The sequence below is a fragment of the Nycticebus coucang genome, chromosome 5, assembly GCF_027406575.1.
Source record: "Nycticebus coucang isolate mNycCou1 chromosome 5, mNycCou1.pri, whole genome shotgun sequence".
NCBI classification, from domain to species: Eukaryota; Metazoa; Chordata; class Mammalia; order Primates; family Lorisidae; genus Nycticebus; species Nycticebus coucang.
In genome coordinates this window covers 112919741-112947493 of record NC_069784.1, presented here as the reverse complement: position 1 = coordinate 112947493, position 27753 = coordinate 112919741, and the positions used below count along the sequence as shown (strand labels likewise).

At 37.9% G+C, this 27753-nt stretch overlaps 1 protein-coding gene across 2 annotated transcripts in view; it reads right to left on the bottom strand.

Moving 5' to 3' along the window:
* PDE7B (phosphodiesterase 7B) overlaps positions 1–27753 on the bottom strand; it is a 349619-nt gene that overhangs the window by 238643 nt on the left and 83223 nt on the right. The window contains exon 2 of one of the 2 annotated variants that reach the window (XM_053592273.1): positions 11120–11180. In XM_053592273.1, the coding sequence (XP_053448248.1) occupies positions 11120–11180 (61 nt within the window). Of the gene's footprint in view, positions 1–11119; positions 11202–27753 lie in introns of those variants that run through there. The other variant, XM_053592274.1, reaches the window with a different exon arrangement.

Sequence of the window (27753 nt, the reverse complement as noted above, 5' to 3'; positions counted from 1 at the left end):
CCGATTAAGGTTTAATAACCAGAATTCACAGAGAACTCAAACGTATCAGCAAGAAAACAACAAGTTATCCCATCTCAGGGTGGGCAAAGGACTTGAAGAGAAACTTCTCTAAAGAAGACAGACGCACAATTTACAAACACATGAAAAAAAGCTCATCATCCTTAATCATCAGAGAAATGCAAATCAAAACTACTTTGAGATATCACCTAATCCCAGTAAGAGTAGCCCACATAACAAAATCCCCAAACCAGAGATGTTGGCGTGGATGTGGAGAAAAGGGCACACTTCCACACTGCTGGTGGGAATGCACACTAATACATCCCTATTGGAGAATCTAATAGATTCTATTCTAATAGAATAGATTCTAAAGATTTAGAATCTTTTAGAGATCTAAAAATAGACCTGCCATTCGATCCTATAATTCCTTTACTAGGTTTATACCCAGAAGACCAAAAATCACAATATATCAAAGACATCTGTACCAGAATGTTTATTGCAGCCCAATTCATAATTGCTAAGTCATGGAATAACCCGAAGTGTCCATGGATCCACGAATGGATTAATAAATTGTGGTACATGTACACCATGGAATGTTATGCAGCCTTAAAGAAAGATGGAGACTTTACCTCTTTCATGTTTACATGGATGGAGCTGGAACATATTCTGCTTAGCAAAGTATCTCAAGAATGGAAGAAAAAGTATCCAATGTACTCAGCCCTACTATGAAGCTAATTTATAGCTTTCACATGAAGGCTATAACCCAACTATAGCACAAGACTATGAGGAAAGGGCCAAGGGAGGGGAAGGAAGGGGGGGAGGTTAGGGTGGGAGGAGGGTAATGGGTGGGGCCACATCTATGGTGCATCTTAGAATGGGTACAGGAGAAACCTACTAAATGCAGAATACAAATGTCTACATACACTAACTAAGAAAATGCCATGAAGGCTACGTTGAACAGTTTGATGAGAATATTTCAGATTGTATATGAAACCAGCACATTGTACCCCTTGATTGCACTAATGTACACAGCTATGATTTAACAATAAAAAGAAAAGAAATAATCAGTAGTTTTGATAGTATCCGTACTAGGGTCACAAGCATTGAACACTTTCATGAGTCAGATGTGAAAACTTTGGGCTCATGAAAACTAAGTTTTCATACAAACAGTTGCCTACTTCTTTGAAACTGTTTTCCTAGTAAGGTGATACAATTAGTTTTTGGCATTTAGATATGACAAAAAATGCTATAGTCAAAGATAGCAATTGATAAATGGGAACCAAATGTTTATTTTTTCAATACCTAAACTTTTCTTCTTGTATATCTTTTATAATACACATAATTTTGTCTCACTTTAAAACTTTCTATATCTTATGAATATTTATAATCTGTAAATATTAGAAAACTTTATATATTTGTAGTTGGTAAGAAAGATGGTTTGAGATTGATAGGTTAGGATCTCTTAAGTCCCCCTGAATAGTGAGACTACATATATAATTTGTTAAAAGATATAAATGTATTAAAATATAAATATAAAAAATATAAAAATATAATTTGTACTCCTTTTACTAAAAAGCCTAACATTGCTCTTGGGTCAAAACTGAAAGTGACATTGTTTCTGGAACGTCATAAAAATTGTAGTTTGATGTATGAAAATGTTCCTAGGTGGACTCATCCTGAGAGCAAGAAGCTTTTGAATGAAATTTATAAAAGAGGACAATAAACCAGAGGTGGGAGGATGAGAAAGAAGAAACAGCTGTGTTGTGACTGGCCAGGGTGGACCTGCTCAGGGGACACTGGTACTCTCAGTGCTCGAATGATTTAGCACCTTCAGTTTCCTTCACAAAATGGAAGATGGGTATAGAGACATCACCCTTTAGACCAAGACAGATCAAAAAATAGCCTTGTAGAGGTCCCAGGAATGGTGGGAGGAATTCAGGGGTGAATATATCACATTACACATTTCTTATGCCTTCATTACAAATTATTTTTCCTGTTCCTTTGGAATTTTAAGCCAATTCTGGATGCTAGAGATAGAAAGACAAATTAAGCCAAGAACCATTCCCTTAGAATGTGCAGGCTAGATGAGGAAATGAAGAAGTCACTCCATATGTACAGTAAGAAGGAGAGGGAGCTGCAAATTCAGGTCAAGGCCCTCCTCTACAGGTTGTCTTGGCCAACATCGGAGGAGGAGGAAGGGGTAGCTAGGGAGAAAAGGAAAGCAAACAGTCTTCATTAACAGGGGACAATTACTCTTCTGAAATATTGTTGGGAAGACATCATTTATATTTTCTGTATTTTTTAATTTTAAAGAATGGACTTTGTTATTTTAGTTCACAGTTCCTAACCACAGCTGGGTCCTCAGAACTGCATCTCAATTTTTGTTTTACACATTCATAGTCAGTTCTTTTTTATTCCTTATCACATTTGTTTTAAATAGACCTATTTTGGCTGGGCATGAAGTGCTCTGGGAGGCTGGGGCGGGTGGATTGCTTGAGCACAGGAGTTAGAGCCCATCCTGAGCAAGCGCGAAACCCTATCTCTACTAAAAATAGAAAAATAACCTGGGTGGTCTGTCCCCATAGTCGTACCTGGGAGGCTGAGGCAGGAGGGTTGCTTGAGCCCAGGAGTTTGAGGTTGCCGTGAGTTGTGACCATGTCACTGCTCTCTAGCCTATGTGGCAGAGTGAGACTGTCTCAAAAACAAAAATTAACCTATTTATGATTACATCTACTGCTCCTCTCTTTACTCTCATCAGAGTACAATGCTTCCTTCTTACAAAGAAGGGAAAAGAGGGGGTGGAAATCCTTCTGCTTTGGCCTGCCCACATCCTGGTGGTGAACCTGTCTTCATCCCCATCATCCCTGTCCACCCTGACAAGCTTTTTCCAGTCACAGCCACTCCCTTTCTCTTCGGCCACCTCCTCTGCTGTCTCCTCTCAGCATCAAAATGTTCTCCCATCTTTCCCATCCTAGGAAACCCTCCCGAGCCCAGGTTTTGACAGGCACTGTCATGCACTCTGCCTTCCGTTCTCAGACAAGTTTCTCAACAGAGGAGCCCCCCGCAGGGCTCATTACCACTAGGCTCCACGGCTGCCTCCCTTCCCGCCTTCTGCCGCTGCTGCAGGTGTTACTCTCAGGTTGCTATGTCCAAGGAGCACTTTTCAGCTTGATGGCATCTGACCTCTATAGTAGTTCACATTGTTAGCACACATTTTCTTCTGGAACTCTCTTCCTTTCTGCAGCTAGCTCTTGTCTGGCCCCCAGCTTCACTAAAAAATGTGGTGTTTTATTGCTGTGGAAATGCTGCAACATTCCACAGAAAGCAAGGGTCAAACTAGGAAACTTGTTTTTCTTATGCAAAGCAATATTGACTTCCAAACATAAATTTTAAAAAGGCAGTGGGATAATGTAGAATGCCTTTTAAGCCATAACACTCAAAGTGAATAATTTTCTGTATAGTCTCATAAACATGAGAAGACAAAGTTTTGGGCCTTTTACTGTTTTCTCAACACAACACTCCATCTGCCCAAGAATAAACTGTGGCAGTAAGGATTCTACCTTGCTCATTATTACATCAACTTTCAGATATTCTAGTAGAGGATGGGGCATACAGTAGTGCTCAATAGATATTTGTTCATCTCCTCCTTCTTAGGGTAGGTTCTAATTGGTTATTTCTAGAGAATTACTATTTCTCATCTTGAAACCTAGAGTAATTTGCTTGAGAAGCTACCAATGAATTGATGTAGAAACTGATCCGTGGCCTAAGCTCTGTTAGCAGAGGATTTTAATGCTGTTCCAACCTGTCTGTGACACATCTGAGGGGGGCTGTGCTGGTTCTGCTGTTTACACAAACACATCAGCATGTTTACTTATTGAGTTTCTCCTACAGGCTGGGTAGCTAGACGTTCCAGATGCTGGACTGGTAAATACAACTAAGTCCCGACATTTTTGATATTTACATTCTTGTGTATGGGTACATTGTGAAGCGAGGCTGGGGAACAGTGATTAACGAACAGATATAAAATACGTTATTTGGTAATAACTGCAATGGATTGTAAAACGAGACAGGGCCCTGTGTTGAGTGATGAGGATTATGCTCTCACTTTCCTCCCTCTGTCTTTTGGCAGAGTTAGAAAATACCGTCTAGAGGTCTTGTTATTTCTGTACACATATAGGCAGAGGAAGTTGATGTATCCAAGTGATATGAATGAAGTGCTTGAAAAGCATAAGTTAAAATTAATTCAGGTTCCCAGGGCATTCTAACCTTATTAAGGCAAAATTAAGCAACTTGAAAACTTCTATCTTGAAACACAGACCTTGCTTTTAAAGTCAAGTACACATGATAGTCCTTATAAGAATCTTGCTTTAATAGCCTATCATAACAATATGCTTACTTCTCAATTGCCAATATGTACTCAAAAATATCTATTTACCTGACCCAAATTGAGACCGTTTAATATTCAAACTATACCCGTCACCAGTTTGCATATAAAAATACTACTAATATAAATGAAGTACAAGGCCTTAGATTAAATTAAGTAGCATTAATAAAAATAATACTTACATTTATAGTACTTCTAAAATTTTACTGAATGCTCTAGTATTTGTTTGTCATCTGATCCTCAACAAACCTAATAAGGTAGATAATAATATTGTTTATTATTTATTCTCCACTTTAGAGAAGAGTAAGCTGATGTCTCCAACCCTAAGGGATGTGCCTGTGGTCACGCAGTCATTAGCTGATACCAGTTCACTGCCCAGTTCTTTCTATTGCACCTCAGTGACTGCCTTTGATAACAGATCTTATTTTGCCTTAAAATGGATTGTGTATTAATTTTTTTTTTGGAGATAGAGTCTTACTTTGTCACTCTCAGTAGAGTGCTGTGGTGTCATAGCTCACAGCAACCTTAAACTCTTGAGCTCCAGTGATTCTCCTGCTTCAGCCTTCTCTGCAGCTGGAACTATGGGTGCCCACCACAATGCCTGGCTATGTTTAGAGATGGGGTCTCGCTCTTCCTCAGTCTGGTCTCGAACTCCTAAGCTCATGCAATCCACCCACCTAGAGTAGTAGGATTACACGTGTGAGCCACTGCACCTAGACTGTGTATTAATTTTTAAAAAATAATCTATAGGCTTCAAAATATTCACATATAAAAATCCCAGGAAGAAGCCAGCAATAAAAACAAAATATTGATATAAAAACTCCCAATATTATTAAATGACAATATTACCCAAAAGTGAAAAGAAATCGAGTTTCTCTGCTATAACAGATGAAAATACTGTCTTTTTAAAATTAAATACTTTGATAGATCAAAGAGAAAAGGTAGAACTAACATATATTAAAAAAAATTAAACTAGATTTCTGGTCTTTAGATATGCATTATGTTAGACACTATTTGATTAAGTTGATTTTTTTTTTTTTTTAGTAGAGACAGGGTCTGACTTTATCACCCTTGGTAGAGTGCCGCGGCATCACACAGCTCACAGCAACCTCCAGGTCTTGGCCTTAGGTGATTCTCTTGCCTCAGCCTCTCGAGTAGCTGGGACTACAGGCGCCTGCCACAATGCCTGGCTATTTTTCTGTTGCAGTTTGGCCGGGGCTGGGTTTGAACCTGCCAACCTCAGTATGTGGGGCCGGTGCCCTACTCACTAAGCCACAGGCGCTGCCCTAAAATGACTTGATTTAACAAGCATCTGGTGAATGGCTGTACTTAATACCACTCAGCAGAAAAAAAAAACTTAACGAGTACTCTATAATACTCTGTGTAAATAAAAAATACTCTCTAACTAAATAAAAGGGAACAGAATTCTCTTTTATCTGGTACTTCTGTCCTTTTCAGAGCCAATGATAACGGTCAAGTTCTCCATAATCAGGCCTCAAATTCCTTTCCAATATTTCTTTTCATATACTTTGTGGCTTGAAACCCTTACCTGCCCAGGATACTCCCTGGTTTTCTTATTTCTGAGCTCTGAGAGTAGCCTTGTGTCTGCTGAGCATGCTGCCTCGTTCTCACCTTTACCTATCTAAATCCATGTGTCTTCACGGCCCACTCTCTCCATCCTTTGGAGTCCCAGTAAACTTTATCTTTACTTCATTTATGTCGTTCATCATTCTTGAGCTTGTGCTGCACATTTTGAGGTTCAAGACTTGAATCTTTTTGTTGGACTGTAAACCCTGTAAGCACAGAACCTGTGCCCCGCTGGCCTTGGATCCCCAGGCCTGGTGTATCACCTTGCATACAGTAGGTGCTTGATGCACATCCTGATTAGGAACTTTGCAGGAAGATCTAGTTCTGCCCTGGAGGCACTATGTAATTTTTAAGAAAGTATTTAATATTTCAAAAATTGTTCTCACCGTTGTTTAATGTTTTAGCTTTTTAATCACTTTTATAAATATCATTCATGTCGATACCTAATTTATTTTTTACTAGTTTATTTTTATTATCATTTTTTAAATTGTTTGTTGTTTATGAATCAATAAATTGCTAAATATTTAAATAAGTAAATAGGGAAGACGTCATAACAGGCATCTCTTCACAGAACATCTCATTCTATCAGTAGAAACCCGCCCCGGGCTAGGAAGGACAGATGTTTTTATTTCCACTTCACAGGAAAATCATAAATTGAATCCTAAAGAGATGAAGCAACTTCTATGAATACAGAGTGAATTTTTCAGAGGTAGGACTACAAAGCATGTCCCTCTGTGTTTACGTTGAGTGTTCATAAAATATTGATTTCATGGTATTCTGTTAGTCTGAAGATTAGCAACCCATTTAAATAATTTATAATAAACTTCAACCAGAAAACCGACTAATGTGAACACTCCCTTCTAAGCTGTGACAGGTAAGAAAGTGCTTATTGTGTGTTCAAATAGTCACACACTGTCAGCATGAGAAGAATGGTGCTCGGAACAAAAGCAGAGCTGCCCAAAATTTCCAATTGGAAAAAAATTAAACCTTGATAAAGAGGATGAAGAAATTGAGTCAACAAAATATTATAAATCAGAAAGTAAGATTTACTGTTTGAGGGAATCCCACTTTAAGAATAAAGGAAAAGAGAAGGGAAAAGCACCACATCTGACCTGGAATTCATTTTTGAAAGTTTTCCCAAGATTTCCCATTTCACAAAGCAAGTTAACAAATGAACTGAGAAGTGAACCAATGTTCATCATTTTACATAATGTCTTTAAATACTCCTAGCTCTTTTTACCCAACAGTTTTCATTATGCTTTTGAAAGTCATTAAACAATGAGGAATCATTTCTCTTCTAATTCCTTTTTCATTTAGTATCATTGCATTACACCTAAATAAGGTACATGTCTTGCTATACAGCTGCACATCCTTTGATATGACCATATAAACTTTTGAGGCCAATATGAACTTGAGAGAAATATTATGGCTAAATTTTAAAAAAAGTAGGGGGAAGACAGATAAAAGGTGGGGCTTCTAAACATATTGCCCTATGCCTAAAGGAAAGAAGAAAGTAAGATTTATGACAATTTGGTCGTCCACATTTGCCCATCTAAACAATTGCAAGGAGTAAGTATTTATAGTTAGCCCTCAATTTACCTGGCTGTCAACAGCACAGCCTCATTTACTGTCATATTCAACATGAACTATTCTCCTGAAGCCAGAAATGATTCCCTGCAAGACCCTTTATGACAGTAATTTGCTCCACTTAAAACTGCATTGAATTCAGTGTTCGGAGTAACTCAAGGTGAATTTTCCATTTATGTCTCATTTAATGGAATGAGTCAGAAGTGTGATTTTCAGTGAGGATGGTTTATTCATGGAAGTTGTGAGAGAGACAACTCAAAATTCAGTATTTTTCAGAATGATCTGGGGACTCACAGAAGGGATCTGCAAAGGGAATCTCTGGCTGATGACACTGTTCCATATTCCATCTCAACTGTGCTGGAACCAGAGCACAACTAGGATCCAGGCAGGCACCCAAACCTGGATTGTTACTGGGCAGAGACAAGGATCTCATGGGGAGAGAGCCAAGAGCCTGACAATTCAGAGATGAGCTGTCTCAGGTTGGCTCCCATTGGAGATCTCAATGGTGGGGTGGCAGAAGGGTCAGCTGTGAAGTTTTGGGCATGTGGGCTTTATACATTTGGTTTTCTGGTTTGGAAGTTTTGATTTATTCATAAAAATGTTATAAAATGGCCTGCAAATGTACAAACTACACTTATGGTTAGCAGCACTTGTAAAATGTAATGATCCTTCGAAATATCAGCTACTCCTTATCTTTTGCTGTCGGAGGCATAAAGTTTTCTAAAAAAATACTTGAGAAAAGCACAAGGACATGGTCTTAGGTTCCTCTTAAAGGAAGCAACAAACTAATACCCCAGACAACGGTGAAGGGGAGTTTTTTTGTTGTGTTAATACAGATAAAAATAAAGATGGGGTCTGTTTTAGTGAATGATATATTCATGATGAATTTCTCTCACTTCAGTGAGTAACTATTCAACGTTCCTTCTTATCACCTTGCACCACATTGCTATGGAACAGCAGCCCTTGGGCGTCAGGTGGATGCTTGCTAATAGCAGATTGATCCATGTGCACTGATATCCATAATAATTTTATTTTGGTGTTCTTCTAAGATTTTAAAAGACTTCACAAATGTTTGGATTAAAAGTTGTAGCAATGCTCTTAGAAAGGTAAGTAGGAAAAAAATCTAAGCCTTCTTAGAGGTAAACTACTGGAGATTACAATTTTCACTCTAGGAATAACTCAAGCTCACTAGGCAATTGTCTTTGAACACCCAATAATTATTTTTACTATGCATTGAAAGGTAAAATGTACATTTGTTATTCATATGTGTCCTCAAACTAATAAAAATGTTCATTCTCATGGTTTCTTTATTTTGTTTAGTTCTGTATCACTAAGAAAATGAGAATGTAACAAACTTATGACAACAAGGTTAATAACTAATCACAGCTTAATTAATACCTTGCTATTGCCACGGATATCTGTATTTTGAAAGAAAGGGAATCTTTTAATTTACTTAGAATAAATTATCTAATTATTTAATGTGCTTAGGATGGATTTCATCTGCCATATATTACGTGCTCAATTAATTGTAATTATACAGTGGTAGCAATATAAAACTGATTCATATAAATCTCTTTCAATCTGACAGATTCATTAGGGACATACTTGGTGGTCAGGAATGCCTCCCAGCAGCTATATAAACCATACCATATAACGTAGAAGAGATAGAAAGATGATTGACCTTATTTTAAGAGAAGTCAAATCTTTAGGCAGTAGTAAATATACAGGCTATGGCGGTATTTCTGGCTATAAACTAATCAAGCAACTTCAAGGGCATCGGGACACAGGAAAATTCAGTCAAAACATATGATGTTCTTAATAACATCATGAATTAAAAATGGATTCAAATTACCATATCAGGTGATAGCTACAATCAAATAATATTTTAGTGATATTAAGTTACCTGTAGTATCGGGACATTTGCCTCAATTTTTTTTATTTTTAAAATGAGTATAACAATAGCATCAATAATATTTTATTATTGTGAAAATTAAATGAGTTAATTGATGAATAAGTTAGACATGCTGGTGAGCTAGTTCTTAAATCCAAGGTTGGGATATATAGTTTGACAAAGTAATTATTTTTTGCTTCCATCTTTATCTTTCCTCCCTCCCTCCCTTCATGTTATCTATCTATCTATCTATCTAATATTCTGAAATATTAGCATTTTAAAAGCATTTTCATGACTAAGGGAAAGGAATGAAGAAATATCAGGTATTTGAAGTGAGTATATGATGCTTTGCTATATTCATTATTCATAAGGATCCAGTAAAATGTTCATTTTCCAATATGTTTTACGTATAACTCCCATCCTAATTAAAGTAAAAACACATGAAAACTGCAACAGAGAAGTTTAGAAAATAGTAAAGAAAATAAGGAAGATCAGAAGCCTAAGAAAATACAGGGTCTGTTTTTTTCTTTCTTTTTTTTTTTTGCAGTACCTACCACCTCCGGTATATGGGGCTGGCGCCCTACTCCTTTGAGCCACGGGCGCCACCCTTGTTTGTTTGTTTTAAATCATGAGCAACCTTTCATTATTTGTTACATGATTATCTTAAATTATAACTTACCAAGATCTTTCCCTGCCTCTATTTATCTTGCTGTCCACTTTTGGATCATCTCACCAATAATCTAGGTTGCCAGTGGAGGTGGTCAGAATAAATGAAAGAAGCTAAAATGAATTATTTGTTCTTCGTTTATGAATATGGTTCAAGGTTAGAATTGACAAGGATAAAATTTTTGATGAAAATAAAATTTAAGGTTTACTTTTGTTTATTCATGCTGCTGTTTGTTCTATTACTATGATTAATTGACAGTTCATTGGACATAGCTTAGCAGCTTAGATGTGACCTAAACACTAGACCTAGAATTTTTATAGTTTAGAAACTTTCATAGCATGACCTGGACCATTTCTCTCTTTGTGGTTAAGTGCATTACTTATATTCTCTATATTGTTTGTGACATATGAAATGAGGAAAATAATACGAACCTAACCACCTAGTAGAATAGTATATTTTAAGAGTTTTTGAAAGGAATTGATAATATATCATCCTATAAGAACAAACGATTATCTATTTCAATGTACTATTTCATTCATTATAAATGCAATGTGGGTAGTTACTGTGCTGACTTTAGAATACTGCAGTTAAAAAATACATTTCTCCCAGGCATTATATAAGTAAGGGCTTTGTGACCAGATGTAATACTTAATAGTTTACTTATCTATCTTATCATCTCCGGTTTAGGAATTACAGTGTAAGCATTCTTACCTTTTCATCACAGTTGTCTAAATACAAATTACTCAATTCTATATTATGGTGAGGACTCAAGAAAAATTTTGGAAGACTCAGAATCACAGTTTCTGACTTACAGACAATTATTAAAGTCAAAATCTTTTATCCTCATCAAGGGTTCCACATGCAAATGTGTTATAGCTGTGTATAAACCCATAAAAGCCTGTAAGCCTCCTCAAAATGGAACAAGAGATAATCAATGAAGAAATGGAACAGCAGTAACTCCACACGACATCAACATGCTTAATATGTTTAAAAGAAGCTTGCTTACCTAGCATGCAAACACATTTGGCATTCTGATCAGAGTTCTCAAATAAGATTTCGCCACACCTCTGAAATAGAAAGATAGCCATAGTTACTTTAAGATTTCACATCTGGATTCCCAAGGCAACCTGATATTATTATGACATTATGCTACTCCTCTTGTTTTCATTGGGAACCTGAGTCTGCAGACTTATATCATAAGCAGGAGACTTTCCTGGTAGTAAAATATTTGCAGGGTAAGTTGGGATAGATCTTTCCTGCATGCCGGTACACCAGTCCCGGTACCTATAGCTGATTCTGTATGCTCTCGTGAGATGTCAAGGCTAGCAATGAACTTGGTTTCTAAAAGTTTCCACTTGAGTGGAAAATATGCTATCTATTTTAGGCCCAATAATATGAAGTTAATTACTCTCAAATTGGGTCCTTTTTCAGCACCTGTATTATTCTAAACTACCCACTGTGCAATCAAGCACAAAGCTAAGTGGCCTATACTTTAAATCCTTGAACTTGGGAGGTATGATGAAAAACTGGCACTCAAAATACTTTTCCTTAACCCACAGCCTCATGGAAATATCAACTCCCCTATTTATATCTTAGTTTTAACGTGGCCTGTTAAAACTTTTGTGAAAGGCAAACTTCAGAGATACAATCAATTATTTATCTATAGGCCACATTTGTATTATGACTGTGATTGACAAGAAGTTAGCACCTGAATATACAAATAAATCCCCCAAATCAGTAAGAATATAATAAATAAACCAATAGAAAAATAAATAAAGGACACAAGCAGATTATTCATAGAAGATGAAATCTGAATGGTCACTAAACATAGAAAATATATTCAACTGCATCTATAATCAGAACAAGCAAATTCAGGATAAAATGAGTTTTATTTTGAACTCATTAATTTAACAACATTTAGGGGCCATAATGAGTATTTCAAAGATTGTAGAGAAGTATATACACTCACACATTGTGGTTTGGAGTATAAAGTGATGCAGTTACTTTGGAAAAAATTTGCAAAATCTAACAAAGTTGAAACATTCATACCCTATGACATAGCAAGTCATCATCTAAACTTATAACTAAAGAAATTTTTACAAACAAGTTCAATGTTCTGGCACAAAATAGATAAAGAGAATGTTACTCAGAACAGGAATACTACAATTCTAAAATGAACTAGAGCTCCATGTACTATAAAACGTATAATATATAATATGTGTGTATAAAATATATATTAAAATCATAGAATGCTCAAATCATATGAAATATATGTATCAAATGTTTAAATCATACAAAAGCCAAAAAAGGTCCCTATTTTCCACAAAGTTGAAAATATCTAAAAATAGTACCTATTATTTATGAACACATTAATTTATAGAAATAGCAAAAAAGCATGCAATGAATAATAAAGCATAAAATTCAGAGTAGGGGGAAAAGATACCAAGAAATGAAAAGTTAGAGAGTACACAGGGGTTATCAGATTTTTCTATAATGATTTGTTCCTTAAATTATTCTCTGAACTTTTTTCTATGCCTGAAATATTTCATAGTAAGGATCACCCCACTCTGAGTATAAAAATGACCCTTTACACACCGCCTTGCTACATCCATCTCCCTTGGGCTTACAGAGGACTTTTGGTAGCAGATTGGACTGTCTTCCCAATAACGTGTTCTCACCACTCATTTCTTTTGTTCTTAGGGAGACTAAGATTGTGCTGCTTTGGCTCATTTTCTTTTTGCTTTTACTGCTTACAACTTGGTTAGTTCCATTCCCATCCATCTTTATTGTATCTACACTTAATACATATAAGACAAAGAAAGGAATCTAGATGTGAGAATTTGTGTTCTTCACACCTGCTTACAAACCCTTCCATTACAAAGAGGAGCACATTGAGAAGAGAAAGGATTATGCTATCACATTCAAATCAACCCATTTTTGGGGGAGGAGGAATGACCTACATTGCATGTAAAGAGATGGACAATTGGCTCATATATCAAAAGGAAGAAAGCTGGTTTGGTGACCCAGAGGCTGGAGTGCGAGGAGTTAGTTGCACCCAAACGATGCAAAAGGGCATTGGATTCTTGGTGGAGAGCCCTTACTGTGAGCTTTCTCTCAGCCACTCGGCTCACCTAGTGTGATAGTTATCATGCTACTTAATCACTTCATGCTTCATTTCTTTGTAAGTAACATGATGCCTATATGTGTATATGCCATGAAGTCAGGTTAAAGAGCAAATGTGAGGATTAATGACCCATGGAGTCTGATCCTACTGTTTCTTCCTGATGTGTTGGGAGAGGTAAACACTTTCATATCACTAGGATCCATTTCCTGCATTACCTGGTTTTCAGAGTAGCATGTTTATGACCCCAAAGAGTTAATAATTACTTTCAAATGAAAGATCAGAGGTTTCTAAAATGTTTCAACTTCTTGGCAAAATAAAGTACTAGGAAGCTCTATCGATCTATATTTTGAGTTCTACAAGCATGCTAAGCAACCTTAGAGTGTGGCTCCCCTACCGTTTGTTGAGGACAAAGTCCACATGCTTTCCTTGCATCCTTGTAGAGCCTTCTGGGGTGCAAGAGTGGAGGGTGGAGGTTGGATAACTTCTCCTGAGCTCAAGGGCAGCTCTATATGTGCCATTCATGTGTGTCACAGTGTGGGTGGGAGCACTGCCCTGGGGGTCTTGCTCTCTTTCCTGGTCATGAACAAGTTCAGGAAGAGTTTCTGAAACTCCTATGAAGCGTGCATTCCTTAGCAGTCATGGCCTTCCAAGGTTCACTGACCAGACAAGCTTATCACCAGCAGCAAGAGCAGGTGTGGTGGCCCTTCCAGTGACAATGTGGCACACATTTTCCTCATCTTCATCTCTCTAGAAGTCTGGGAAATGGCTGAGTCACCTTTAACAAACTCTTTAATGGCTCTGCTTTGTAAAGTTACCTGAGGATGGTAACAGATTTTAAAGCAGTGCCCAAGGGAATCTGATTGTTCTTAGGACTTGAAAGAAATCAGATTCTATCCAGTGCCTTTGCTCATTGATGCCAGTGTTTACCCGGCCTTGGTTGCCAGGTTCCTGCTTGCTGTGAAACCCATGGAGATGACCCAGTTTAGGACATTAATTGGAGTAAGTCCCAGGGTCCAAGTCTCAGGAACTGCGAGATCTGGCCTGGGGGAAGGCCTTGTGTCCCGCTGGGTTCTTGGGTGCTGAGACCTTCCTCCCTCAATGCTCTCCTGTCATACTTTCTGGGAGTCCCCACCCCAGTACCCTGCTTCCACGTGACCTTGACTTTGTGCTGGTTTCTGCTCATCAGGATTCTGCCTAATTCTCCGGAGCTTATCTATCCTTAGTAACTCCATCTTTGTTTTGCCTTCTGTGTCTACAACATTGATATCAACTTGCCTCCTTCATGCTCTCTCCCAGTGAACACTGCCTTTAAATAACAGGAACAGTTATTGTTCTCCTAGTGCCTAGGAACTGCTGCACATGAAATCAGGTGTGTGATGCCTGTTTCCCTCATAGACCATAAAGAATCAAACCATGTTCATTTTCAGTGTTTCTAACACATCTCATCATGGAAATCTTGGTGACTTATATATACATACAAGGCCCTTAGTGCAACTTGGCAGACTAGGTTAACTAAATATTTGCAGACTAGCTAATAATTATTGAGTTCACACTATGGGGTAAGCACTATTCTAAGTGTTGTACACCTACCATTTCATACTCTCATTATACTCTTTTAGCAGAGCAGAATGTTGAGGCACAGACAGTACAGCTCACTACAGAGTATTCTTCTATGGTTAATGAATGACTAAGGTTGACGGCTTACCCAAGGCTGTCCAAGATACACAGATTCCCAAATATTGGCTACTTTTGGTCTCCTCATTGCCTTGGTCAAGTAGACTATATCATTAATTACTGGTTATTTTCAAGTTTCCATCTACTAGAGCATTAGCTTTGGATCAGATTGAGTTCAAATCCCATTGTTACATCCTCCTATTTACTGTGCTATCCTGGGCAATTTATTTAGTTTTGCAAACCTGTTTTCTTATCTGTAAAACAAGGTAATACTATCTACATCACAGTATCATTGCAAGCTTAGTTTTTAATTCATTATGAACAAGAATGTACTGATTAAAATTATTGTAGATAAGAACAATATAAACTAAGAAGTAATAAATATAAATCATCCATTAAAATTCTGTTTTAATTTCTACATAATTGTTTTGGATTGAAAATGAAGAAATGCTTCCAATTTAAAAGTTAGATTATTTCACAAGTGGATCAGTTGATTGCTAATTCTTATTTATTGAGAATTTTCTATATTAAATCTAAAATTTGACATTTATTCAGGAAGAAAACAGGTGGATGCTATTATTGCATCTATTATTCATTATTGTCATAATCAACCCAAGTGTCCATCAATGGTTGAATGGATAAAGAAAATGTGGTATGTATACACAATGAAATACTGTTCAGCTTTAATAAAAAAAAAGAAAAAGAAATCCTGTAATTTGTGACAACATGGATGAATCTAGAGAACATTATGTTAAATGAATTAAGCCAGGCACAGAAAGACAAATACCACCTGATCTCACTATATGTGGAATCTAAAAAATTTGAATTCTTAAAATCAGAGAGTAGAATAATGATTACCAGGAGTTGGGGGTAAGAGTGAGAGGGGAAGTTTGGGACGATGTTGATCAAAGGATATAAAATTTTATTTAGGCAGGAGAAATAATTTCAAGAGGTTTATTAAACAATTTAGTGATCATAGTAATAACTTTTTTTTTTTGCAGTTTTTGGCTGGGGCTGGGTTTGAACCTGCCACCTCTGGCATATGGGGCCAGTGCCCTACTCCTTTGAGCCACAGGCACCGCCCAATAACAATGTTTTTTACACTTGAAAATAGCTAAGAGAGATTTTAAGTATTCTTACCACAAAAAATAAGCCTGTGAGATAACACACGTTGAGTAGCTCAATTTAACCATTCCACAGTGTAAACATATTTCAAAGCATCACGTTGCATACTATAAATATATACAATTTTATTTATCAATTAAAAATAATAAAATACTGTATTGATCAGCATATTAGAAAATTTTTAAATTAAAATAATATAATGTTATTAACTAAATAATTTGTTCTAGCAAAATATGCATAAAATATACTTCTCTTAGGTAAAGTATCTTTTTTATTACTTTCACCAAAAATTTAGTTGTGTAAAATTGATGTTAGGAGTAATTTTAAAAATCACACTTAAACATTAAGCAGACTTCTTTTCCTTAAAGAAAAATATATCCAATGAGACAATATATAAATATGGGTAATAGTACCATATCATACATAATATTACTACATATTATCATTGTTATTAAAAACAGTGAAAAGCTCACATTTTGTCCTAATTTTTTAATTGATAGTACTTTTAGATTTTTCTTAAAAAGAAATTTTTCCTGGTTCAAACAAGCTTTCATATATCATTTTATTTTTCTGTGTAGTTACTAGAATGTATGTCTCTTAGCAGGCCTCTAGTGACTAATGTTTTTAGAGAAGGTGTCAATATCTTTAGAGGGAGGAAATATCAGTAAACAAGTAAAACAAAAGACAGAAATCCTTGATGCTTGGAGGTTTGCCTCAATGTCAACTGAGAAAATAAGAGTTCTCCGCAAGTAGGTAATGTTAACTGTTATCAGAAAATAATTACTAGATTATGACTCTTTCATTATTCCCTCCCCACATTTATAGTTTTTTTAAGCAAAAATAAATTTAAAAATAGGAATTAGGTGACTATAAAATTACTGGAGAAGCAGGCCATGGGCTGGGCTTCCACCAACGACTCTCAAAACAAAATTGCAAAATTGATCCATCGTGCTGTAAGCTCACCAGACTGGTGGGCCACAAGTGGGAAAGTAGAAAATCAGGAAGCATTACTGTTGACTATTAGTAGGCAGCTCTGTCACCACTCACAAAAATTAATTCAAGATGTATAAAAGACTTAAAGGACTCAAATTTCTTATGAAACCATAAGAATTCCAGAAGAAAATGTAGGAAAAAGTCTCCTACATATCATGCGAGGCAAAGAATCTATGAAGAAGTCCCCAACAACAAGCACAGCAACAACAAAAATAGATGGAACTTGATTAAGTTAAAAACTTTCCGCACAGCTAAGGAAACAATCAACAAAGCAAATAGACAGCCTACAGAACAGGAGGAAACATTCACAAGCTGTGCATCCAATAAAGGGCTAATAACCAGAATGGATGGACAAAGAACTCAAGCAAATAAGCAGGGAAAAAACAAACAATCCCATTAAAAAGTGGGCAAAAGTCATGATTGCAAGAGGGACTTTACCTAACAATTGCAATCAGTGTAACCTGGCTTATTGTACCCTCAATGAATCCCCCCCCAAAAAAAGTGGGCAAAAGACATGAACGGAAGCTTTTCACAAGAAGATAGACAAATGGTTGATGAACATATGATAAGATGCTCAATGTCACTAATTATGAGTGAAAGGTAAATTAAAAGCACAAGACATCACTTTATACCTGTTAAAATGCCTTGTGTTAAAAGTTCAAAAACAATAGATACTGGTGCGGATACAGAGAGAAAAGAATGCTTGTATACTCTTGGTGGGACTGCAAATTAATATAATCTCTATGGAAAATAGTACAGAGATTCCTCCAAGAAATAAAAGTAGGCCTATAATTCAATCTAGTAATCCCACTACTGGGTCTTCACAAAGGAAAATAAATCATTTTACATTTAAAAAAACTCACTGCACTCCAATGTTTATTGCAACACAATTCACAATTGCAAAGATGTGGAATCAACCCAAGTGCCCACCAAGTCAGGAGTGGATTAACAAAATGTAGTGTGAAAATATACTATGGGGTACTCAGTCATGAGGAAGGATGACATAATGCTTTTTGTGACAATTTGGATGCAACTGGAGACCATTATCCTAAGTGAAATATCTAAACAATAGAAAAACAAACACCACATGTACTCACTATTAAATTGAGACCACCTGCTGAGCACGCACGCATGTGCACAGAGGGAACTAAAATTTTGTGGAAATCAAGCAGGTGGGAGGAAGAATGAGGGATGGGTGAAGACCTGCTTTATGGGTGCAGTGAACACTGTTTAGGTGACAGGCACACTTGTTATCCTGACTCAAGCAATACAAAAGTGACCTGTATAACCAAAACCATTTGTATCCTCATAATACTTTTAAATAAAGAGAGAGAGAGAGAGAGAGAGAGAAAGAAAGAAAATGCAGCACTGTCGCAGTGATCCAGGGATTAGAAAGCTGTCGGTGCAATTACCTCTGGATACCCATGAAGATAGTGACGAATATTTGATTCTACTGCAGAAATGCAGAAAAGTGGCTGTGCTTGATAGCTCATTAAAAGAGAACAAACCAAAATGAGTTCCTGACATATTACTGGACTTGTTGTACGGGAAAACCCCTCAAACTTGAGTTTCTTAACTGAAGACGTGCTAACCCTGAGTAGTCTATCAGGAAGTTGCTGGAGTTTGGTGGAAAGTAAGGCACATTTCATTGGTCCCAAGAGCCATAAAGGCAATTTGGAGTAGGCAAAGTGTCAGCACAGGCGGCTGCCACCCCCACCCGCACCCCTGTTCTAAGTACTTTGATTCTGCAGATTTGGCGCATAATACATGAATTTCTCAAATGAGGTTTTGAGTAAACGTGGCAAATGCCTGTATGCTGATGCATTAATTAGGATTGCATCTTTTATTTGCTCGTCCCTGAATCTCTAAATCTCTTAGACAATGACTAATGCATTATGTGCACTCCCAATGTTAAGTAAATGAATGAATGAATAATTCCTTACTGTAATTCTGTGGGGTATAACAAAACTGTCTGGAGTAACATGAGAAGAGTTCATGTTTCCTGGACATGGTGTCTACACCCCAGTCTGTACTGCCGTAGATGCAGCCACGTGACATGCAGCTGCACTGGGACAATGAAGGGCAGAACCTGACATCACACTTTCTGCCAGCAGAGAACTGAGTGGTACTAATCAAAGCCAGACCCTTAGAAGATAGGCCTGGAGAGAAAGTGGTTCAGGTCTGTGGAACATAAAAAGATAGCTTCTGTTAAGAGACTGAACTCCCCAAATCGACAGGGCCAGGAAGTTTGGAACTCCATTAATATCTATCAAATGAGTGACATTACTAAGTGCTCAGTCTGTGCAGGCATTCTACCATGCATGTGGATACAAAGTCAAATAAAATTCAGGCGAGGGCCTGTAAATCGCCTATGCTGAAGTCAGAACACGGAAGACTAAGGGCACCTCCCATGGTGGGTACACAACCTTGCCTGAGGCTTTCTGAGAAGGCTTCCAAAAAGAGATGGAAGGCCTGAATCTGGAGGGCAGGAAAGAATTGGCTGGTAAAGAGAGAAGCCTTCAGGTGGACATAACTGCCTGCCTATTAGCATACTGTTAAGTAGCCACCGAAGATGGGAGAAAGCATGTGGTTGGTCAAAGCAGAGGGATTAATCAAAGTGGTAGTCACAGATGAGATTGGAGGAAAGTAGGGAACCATGGTGAGTAAGAAAAAAATAATTGTTCTGGGCTGGGCTAGAGAGGCTGGGTTTGCTTTTGAAGAGCCAGAGGGCTACATGACTTCTTTCAGCATTGTATCAGATAATTATAATACCACGATATCTTTTCTTTTCTTTTTTTTTTTTTTTATTGTTGGGGATTCATTGAGGGTACAATAAGCCAGTTACACTGATTGCAATTGTTAGGTAAAGTCCCTCTTGCAATCATGTCTTGCCCCCATAAAGTGTGACACACACTAAGGCCCCACCCTCCTCCCTCCATCCCTCTTTCTGCTTCCCCCCCATAAACTTAATTGTCATTAATTGTCCTCATATCAAGATTGAGTACATAGGATTCATGCTTCTCCATTTTTGTACCACGATATCTTTTCATCAATGACATTGGCTGAAATTACTCTGCCCATTTCTACCTCAGAGAGGTACCACACCGGGAGTGTTCCTTATTCCTTTTTCTTGAATTATTTCAGAGAGTGGCTACGGCCAAAAAAATTCCTCTAACCACCAGCTGAAACCCTCTGTGAGGCTGACGTCTACTGCTGAAGCCATTAGCACCTGATAACCAGCACAGCAGTTTCCCAGCTCCTTGCAGTTTCCCAGCTCCTTGCAGTGTGTCCTGCTGACAGCAGCCCAAGTCCACCCTGCTACCATGTGGGTGGCAAAGTCAGGCCTTCATCTCTAAACACTATGGCAGCCCTCAGCACACTGGTGCCAGAGGACGGCAGATTTGGAACTGGGGCTGATTTCAGCTCAGGCTCATGTTTTCCTTTTTAAGCTTTTCCAGTGAGAGAGCAGATTTCCACCCCGTTGCAGGCTGTTGAAACGTCAGACTTGTAAGTTTTCTACAATCTGTCAGTGTGGATCTCCAGCAACAACCTGGTGCTGCCTTCGAACCAGGGCCTCATTGTCCTGTCCAACCTCAGCCACTCAAAGAGACACACCAACAAAAGTTAAAAAAAAAAAAAAAAAAAAAAAGGAGAGAATCACCTCTGGCTGAGCAGAAATTCTTAACAAACCCATTGTTGTCAACAGTCAACAGCAAATCTGTGGGCTACATAACCTGGGGTGACCCTTCAGGAAGAGCCATTGCTCATAAACCTCTAATTAGCTATGGTTAAGAGTGACTTGAACGATATTAATGCTATTGCTATTGGAAAATGAGCCTACCAGTGTTTAACAGCTTTGTTTTCTTCTTCAGTCAAGGAACAAAATGTTAGCTCCATGGCGTGTGCTTTCTATTAGGGCAGCGCCAGCAGCAGCAGTCTCCCGAGAGTCTCTCAGCATTTTATTACAAACCCCTATTTTTAAATGTTTAAAAAGTACTTATTATGAACCAAAACTTAGAAAATCTGGTTTCAGCCCAAGAGTAATTTTTTTTTTTAAGTTATTAAGCAAACGTTCAGAATGCAGGACTGCCATTTAGGCCGTGGACGGCAGAGAGCACTAGCGGAGCCGAGCGGCTGAGGTCTGGTTGAACTCCCTCTGGGAGGGCCTGGGGTCAGGTAGCCCCGAGGTCCAGAGTCCTGGTGACTTATGCTGTTCTCTCCGGGTGATGTGGTCTTTCTCCGGTTAGCCTTGACTCCCACTGCACATACTGAGATGCATATTAAGGGCTACATTTGTCCTTGTGTAAAACGTTGACTCAAGCATCCAGGCAGGTCCAATTTTAGCAAAACCTGTACCTGTGAAGGCTGTTGGCATGGAATATGCTGGCATCGCTCTCCAGTGCACCCAGGTAGAGGAAATGAGTAGGCCTCTCTGTCCAAGGCACTTTGGGGATGATTCTGGTATGGGCTCTGGGAATTCCTCCATATTGATTATGAATATATAATATGTACCACAAATCTTGGTACCCTGTGCAAAAATTATGTCAGAATTCTGTAACATAATTTCATCTTTTACTTATTGTCTCAAAGGGCTGACAACAAACGACGCCCACCTGGTTTTCAGAGAAAAAGACAGACTTTGTGAAAGCAGACAATGAAAGCCCTGCACCTTTCCACAGACACCATCAGTTCTTAAAGGTGAAGTCCTCAGTCTTTTTGTGTTTAAGAAGAGAGAAAGAAGTACAGAAAGCAAGAGGCTGGTGTGCATAATGGAAAAACTTAGCATACTGGAGTTCAGAGCCCAAACCTATCCCTCACAAGCTATGTGATCAGAGGCACATTGTACTTACCTTTTTGAACTTTACTGTGGGATAGTGAGAGAACAATGCTCGCTCCTCTACAGAAATAATGTAATCCATGTGAAAGCTTCTTGTATGCCTTATAACCTATATTGGGACCTGGTGTGTATGTGGGTTTGTGGATAGAAGGAGGTGGAAGTGGGATAGGAGCATTTTGGTGGCCTGTGTACACATAATAAGCACAGTGCTACCATGTAAATCCTGGGGTCTCATGGGGGCAACGTTTTTCTCCTCCCATAATGGAGAGCACTGTTCCTTCAGAGGGCAACCTACAAAGCCAAAGGTTTAGAGAACAAGAGTTTGGTGGGGCAGGGCGGAGGCTGTACCCCGGCCTGATGTACCCTCACCATTTGCCTTGAGGAGGGGGAAGAACCAGAGATATTTAAGAAAGAAGAGTTCCTCTTATGTGATCAGATAAACCAGCCACGGTGTGAGGAAATTTCTGGATAATGTATTCCGGTTAAATCGGGGAGACAGGAGCTAATATTAGACAAGCATTCAGAGGGGGTTGAAGGCACAAGATAAGTTGGGAGGGTATTTGCTCTAAGTTTGAGAAACCAAGGATACCAAAGTCTAAAGATGGTTTAGGAGATAAAGGAAGCTAAGAATGGCTGGAAGGGGTGAGATTCAGATAAGAGACTGGTGAGTGAAGAGACACGAGCCTGGGGAAGGACTTCATTTAGTGACTGTACACAAGCCTGAATCTTATAGGTCATGGAGCTAGACCAATCACCACAAGTCACAGGCCATCTAAGAGATCCCCAAAGTGTTCAGGAAGCTTTTATAACAAGAGTACTGTACAGGAGCCACGTCTGCTGACCAATGTTGCTCCTCGCCACACTGGACAGTACCCATAGGTGAGGAAAGGGCTCTGCTAAGTGAGGTACCAACTTACTATTGAGGGTTTCATGATGTCTTCCCTGTTACATCTGGTATGCTTACTGTGTGGATCAGCCAAGTTGGGGAACACCATCAGAACCCTTCACCCCTCCTGACTCCCCACTGAGGGCGTGCACAGTCAGACGGATTCCTTTCGACTTAGTATAATCCATATGGCCTTTATGAAGAGTAGATCATAGAGATGAGAACATGACTTGTCAAAATTCCAAGTCTCAAATGACTGTAATTATGAAGAATGTGGACTTACAAATCAGATATAGGGTGAAGGGTGAGAACACCAAAAGGGGTGATGAACAGTGAAGTCCCTGGATCCTGGAAGATGGAAAAACTAGGATCCTGGAAAAAATGTCCTTCCCTTACCCTTTCAAGGGCATCTCCTCCTTAGAAACTACCAGAAAAGCATGTGCTGTATTTCAAGAAAGTCATTCCTTTACTTGACTGTCAGCTTCAGAGGGAGGTCTGAGCCAGAACAGGGTTCTGTGTTCCTGCCCTAGCCTGAGACTATGCGTGGCAGGGCCTGCTGCCCATGGAAGGCCAATACACCAAAGGCTGGGACAACTGCCTTTCTGTCTTACTTGGTGTTGCCAACAACACTCACAACTGTTAAACTCCAGCCATCTGGTCACAGGGTCCAAACTTTAGGCATTAGTTTTCCTGATTTACACTGCAGTTTTCAAGCCACTTTATAAGACCCTACAGACAGCAAAAGCTTAATAAATAATACGAGCAGTATCTCCAAATCTGTGTATAGACATCACGGTTCAGAGATTCATGGGCCTTCATCCAGCCTGTAACTGAATGAATATTTACTCAGGACAAAGGAAGACTTATAATGTGCTACTCACAGCGCAGTTCAGTAATGCTCCTGTACATAAACCAACAATTAAACGTAATCCTATACACTTACAGTTTCAGAAGAAATTCAAACCAGTCTTTGGAATTAAATAACCTCAGTGCTAGAGAAAATGACTTCCAGAACATCGAGCCCAACATGCAAACACAGGGCCTCTGAGCCACGAAGGAACAAACACTTTTCCACAGGGATCAGGGTCTGTTGTATAACTACTTGTGAGGTCAAAGATCCAGATGTTCCCATAGACAATCAAAAAATGATTACTGGTCAAACTATATTGACCATTTGCGCATGGACAGCTCTGAGATGTGGGTTTGGCCTCAGAAAAGAGATTTATGTATGTTCTATTGGCAATCAATGGCAACTCCAGGCTGGAGCTGAAAAATCCAATATCTTGGAGAAATAACTGACAGATTTCATAAGCTTCAAGAGAAAATGAAATAGCAGATATTTTGCTAATAGATTCTGCTTTGGTGTAGCTCACTAAACCCCACAATATACTTTGATGAGAATCATTTTTAAAAGACACCTCTTCTTGTTTCTCTCTCACCTCATGGAGGTAGGAACTAATTCATCCAGCACTTTGATCAGCATTTGTCACAAAATAGATTCTCAATAAATGCTGCTTGAATTCAAGAATAAATGAATGATTTGGGACAAAGATATGCCCAGCCCATTCATTACTACATGGCAGACAGGTTAGAAATCTGTGAGATGAGAAAAACCCTTAAAGAGAAGAAGAGGTGGACAAAGTTAGGCTTTAAATTACAAATTTTGATGCTGTTCCTGCACAGAGAAGTTGGCAATGATTCTACTACAGCTGCTTTAGACAGATTCCAAACCAAAGGAAATGATTTCTCCAATTATTATTTGACAGGTTATTTTTTTCCTGGAAAGCAAGAATCATAAATGTATTTTTTTCAAGTACCATCTCTTTTTGCTGACAAATATTACCAAAGTTAAATAATTGAAATTTGTTTTAAACCATCTTGGTCAGAGTACATACTGGGAGAACTGTGATAATATCTATATTCTAGCTCTTAAGCATAGGTACTGTGTCGTTGATGGCTTATACTTCTCATTCTAATCACTTTATTGCTTCAAGACCCATGGAAGGCTTCTTTACAAATAGGGATGATCACTGATTTCAGGTTTAACTTTACTTGTACTCAAGTTCTAGTACAAGCATCTAGTGAAGAAATTAAAATGTAAATACTAAAGAGAGGTGACTACCAACAGGAGATATAGGAAAGAAATAGTTCTTTTATTTCATGAACTGTGCAATCAATTCCAAGTCATTGAGTTGTTCTTAAATTATTAAGAATGATCGGGGGTGATTACATCCTTTCAGATCCTAAAGTTTATAAAATTTAGAGGGAGGACTCTTAAAGCAAAGGAATATAAATGTGCACACAACACACACAAAGTGAAATGGAGGAATCATGAAGATCATAGTTCATTAGCTATCATAGTTCATTAATCTGCCTGTGAAACTGGCATTGCAATGTGACATATATTACCCATTAATTAACTAATGCTATCCAAACTTGCATAGTTTTCTTTATATTGAATCTTTTTAACCTAATGACTTAAAACTATTTACTCTAAAAGAAACTGAACACAATAATAGCAAATAACTTTAGGAAAAAAGTAATGCATATGGATTCATTTTATTAATTGACTAGCCTTAGATTTCAAAAGGCTGATATAATTGTGTTTTAGTTTTAAATCCTAGTGTCTACAGAATGTTTGGCATAAAGCAGGTGCCTAGTAAACACTCATCTAACGCATGGCTAACTGAAGGAAATATCACCTATTCAAGGGATGTGGTCATTTGTTAAACAAATTGTATCAAATTTGCACATGTCAGCATATCCATACACATAAATTCACACTGACATGTATGATGTGTATCACATAGCTGTGCTTTTTAGTACATAGTTCAGTGATTAGGAGCCCAGATACCTATCTGGAGTCTAAGAACAGTGAGTTTGCATCTCAAATCCACCATTTCTTAGCTCTTTGACTTTGGAAATGAGTTGTTTTTTTTTTTTTTAATTTCTCTAAGCCTTTGTTCTCTCACCTGAAAAATCTGAGACAATTCAGAGCTGTCCTGAGCTTGAATGAGATAACACACATTAGGTTCTCAGCACGGTGTTCAGTACATAGGAATGCACAGTACATGCCGTCTATGACTGAGGAATCCTTACATTCTGGCCTTCATCAGGTAAAATGAACAAGGAAGGAACAATCTGACTTTCTGTTTTGGACATTGTACTACTTTGTCCTCCAATCAGAGTAAAACTGTGTTCTTCCCTTTGTTTGTCCTACGAGTCCATGTCTTCAGATCTTTGAGGAAGTTTAAGGAAGTGAAGCCGGAGAATTCCGGCTTTGGGACAGCCTGTGTGTGGCACTTACCAGTATGTGACCTTAGGAGGATTTCTGAACTTGCTTCCTCATCTGGGAAATGAGAAATAAACCCTATCTACCTCACAGGGTTGTCCTGGGGATCAGATGTTAGCAGAAAACTTTTCTTGGCTCAGTAGTAGGATTGTATGTGTGCATTTGTCTACATAATATCTATTTCTCTATTTTTTTTAGCTTCAATATTTATCTCCCCTTCACCATGTGTTCAAATTAACCTCATTATTCAAGGCTCAGCTGAAATGGTGATCCTTTAGCAAGCTTTTATGATTTTTTTTGAGCCCAAGTTAACATTTTCCTTTCCTGAATTTTCTGTAATTCTTTAGCCACTGTCTACTTCATATTTTTTTCTTTATCTGTTAGACCATAAGGTCCTTAAGGCCTGAATCCAAGTCTATTTTATTCATGTATCTTATTCTGCTTCCAGGATAGTGTATAGCCATATCGCTGTGTGTATGTGTGTGTGTTTACGCAAGCATGCACGCATGTGTGCACTGCGGGTAACAAAAAATATTTAACAAGCATCTGTTTTACAAATCTTGTTACCCTCTTGCCTTATTCTACAAAGACCTTGAGATTAAACATTCTTCTCTTCCTATGCATGTTGAACACCACCCACATACATGTACCTACATACATATATATTGCAAAAGGTATTAAATCTAGACTAAACTCCTCAATTAAAACCTCAAAATGTTTCCCTAAATGATGTGTAATACACAGGGCTTAGGTCCTTGTGGAATTATGTTTCTCATGTTGACAATTTCCCATTTATTTTTAAGTTATTAAGAGAGGAGCATTCCCTTGTAATACTTCCCATAATATACTTTGTTGATATTATTCCTGGAAAAAACTGTGATCACTGTTCCTCATTTATACAAATGAAAATATTAAACTTTTGGAATCAAGGAAGTAACATTCGGTTGTTTTCTTGGCCTGCCACCATTCATACCTTCACTTCAAGCAATGCCAACATTCTTTCAGAGTCCTTTGTTAATGAAACATTTCTTCATCTAAACCCCAAGAGTCATTCTCTTTTTTGTTTTGTTTTGTTCTCAAAAAAATGATCTTGCTGTTAGATAACATTCTCAATGTCATCTATACAAGCCGGTCATGAGTATTTCCTATGCTGGCACCCATCTCAGATATGCCAAGTGTATTCTTATAAAGAGAGCACTTCATTAAAACTGAAGTACAAAGGAGTACAATTATGGAATTTCACTCAAGTAAAGCTTTAAAATCAAGACCTGGTTTTGAATATCTCTAAGTTAACTGCTTCTTGGGCATACGTGCTAGTTATATGAAATAATTACTAGTCTATATTTTATTTTCAAATTTTAGAACTGTATGTGGCTTTTACTTCTTAAAAAGGAAAGAAAATATCTTTTGTGTCCTTTAAAGTGGAAAATCATTAAAAGGTAAGGCAAACTTTAAGGAAGATAAAATATCAGCCAATCTATTAACATCTGATGTTTCCAATATGTGGTTAGGTGAGTTGGCAAGAATGCTTCCTCATAAGGAAATGATTTTGATGATCAGAATAATAAGGTCAAAGGGCTCTGGCAAGTGATAATTTTTAAAAATGAACTATTACGCAAACTTCCAATTACAAACATAACTCCAACTAGCCTCAAAAATCTCAGAGTGGGGCGGCGCTTGTGGCTCAGTCGGTAAGGCGCCAGCCCCAT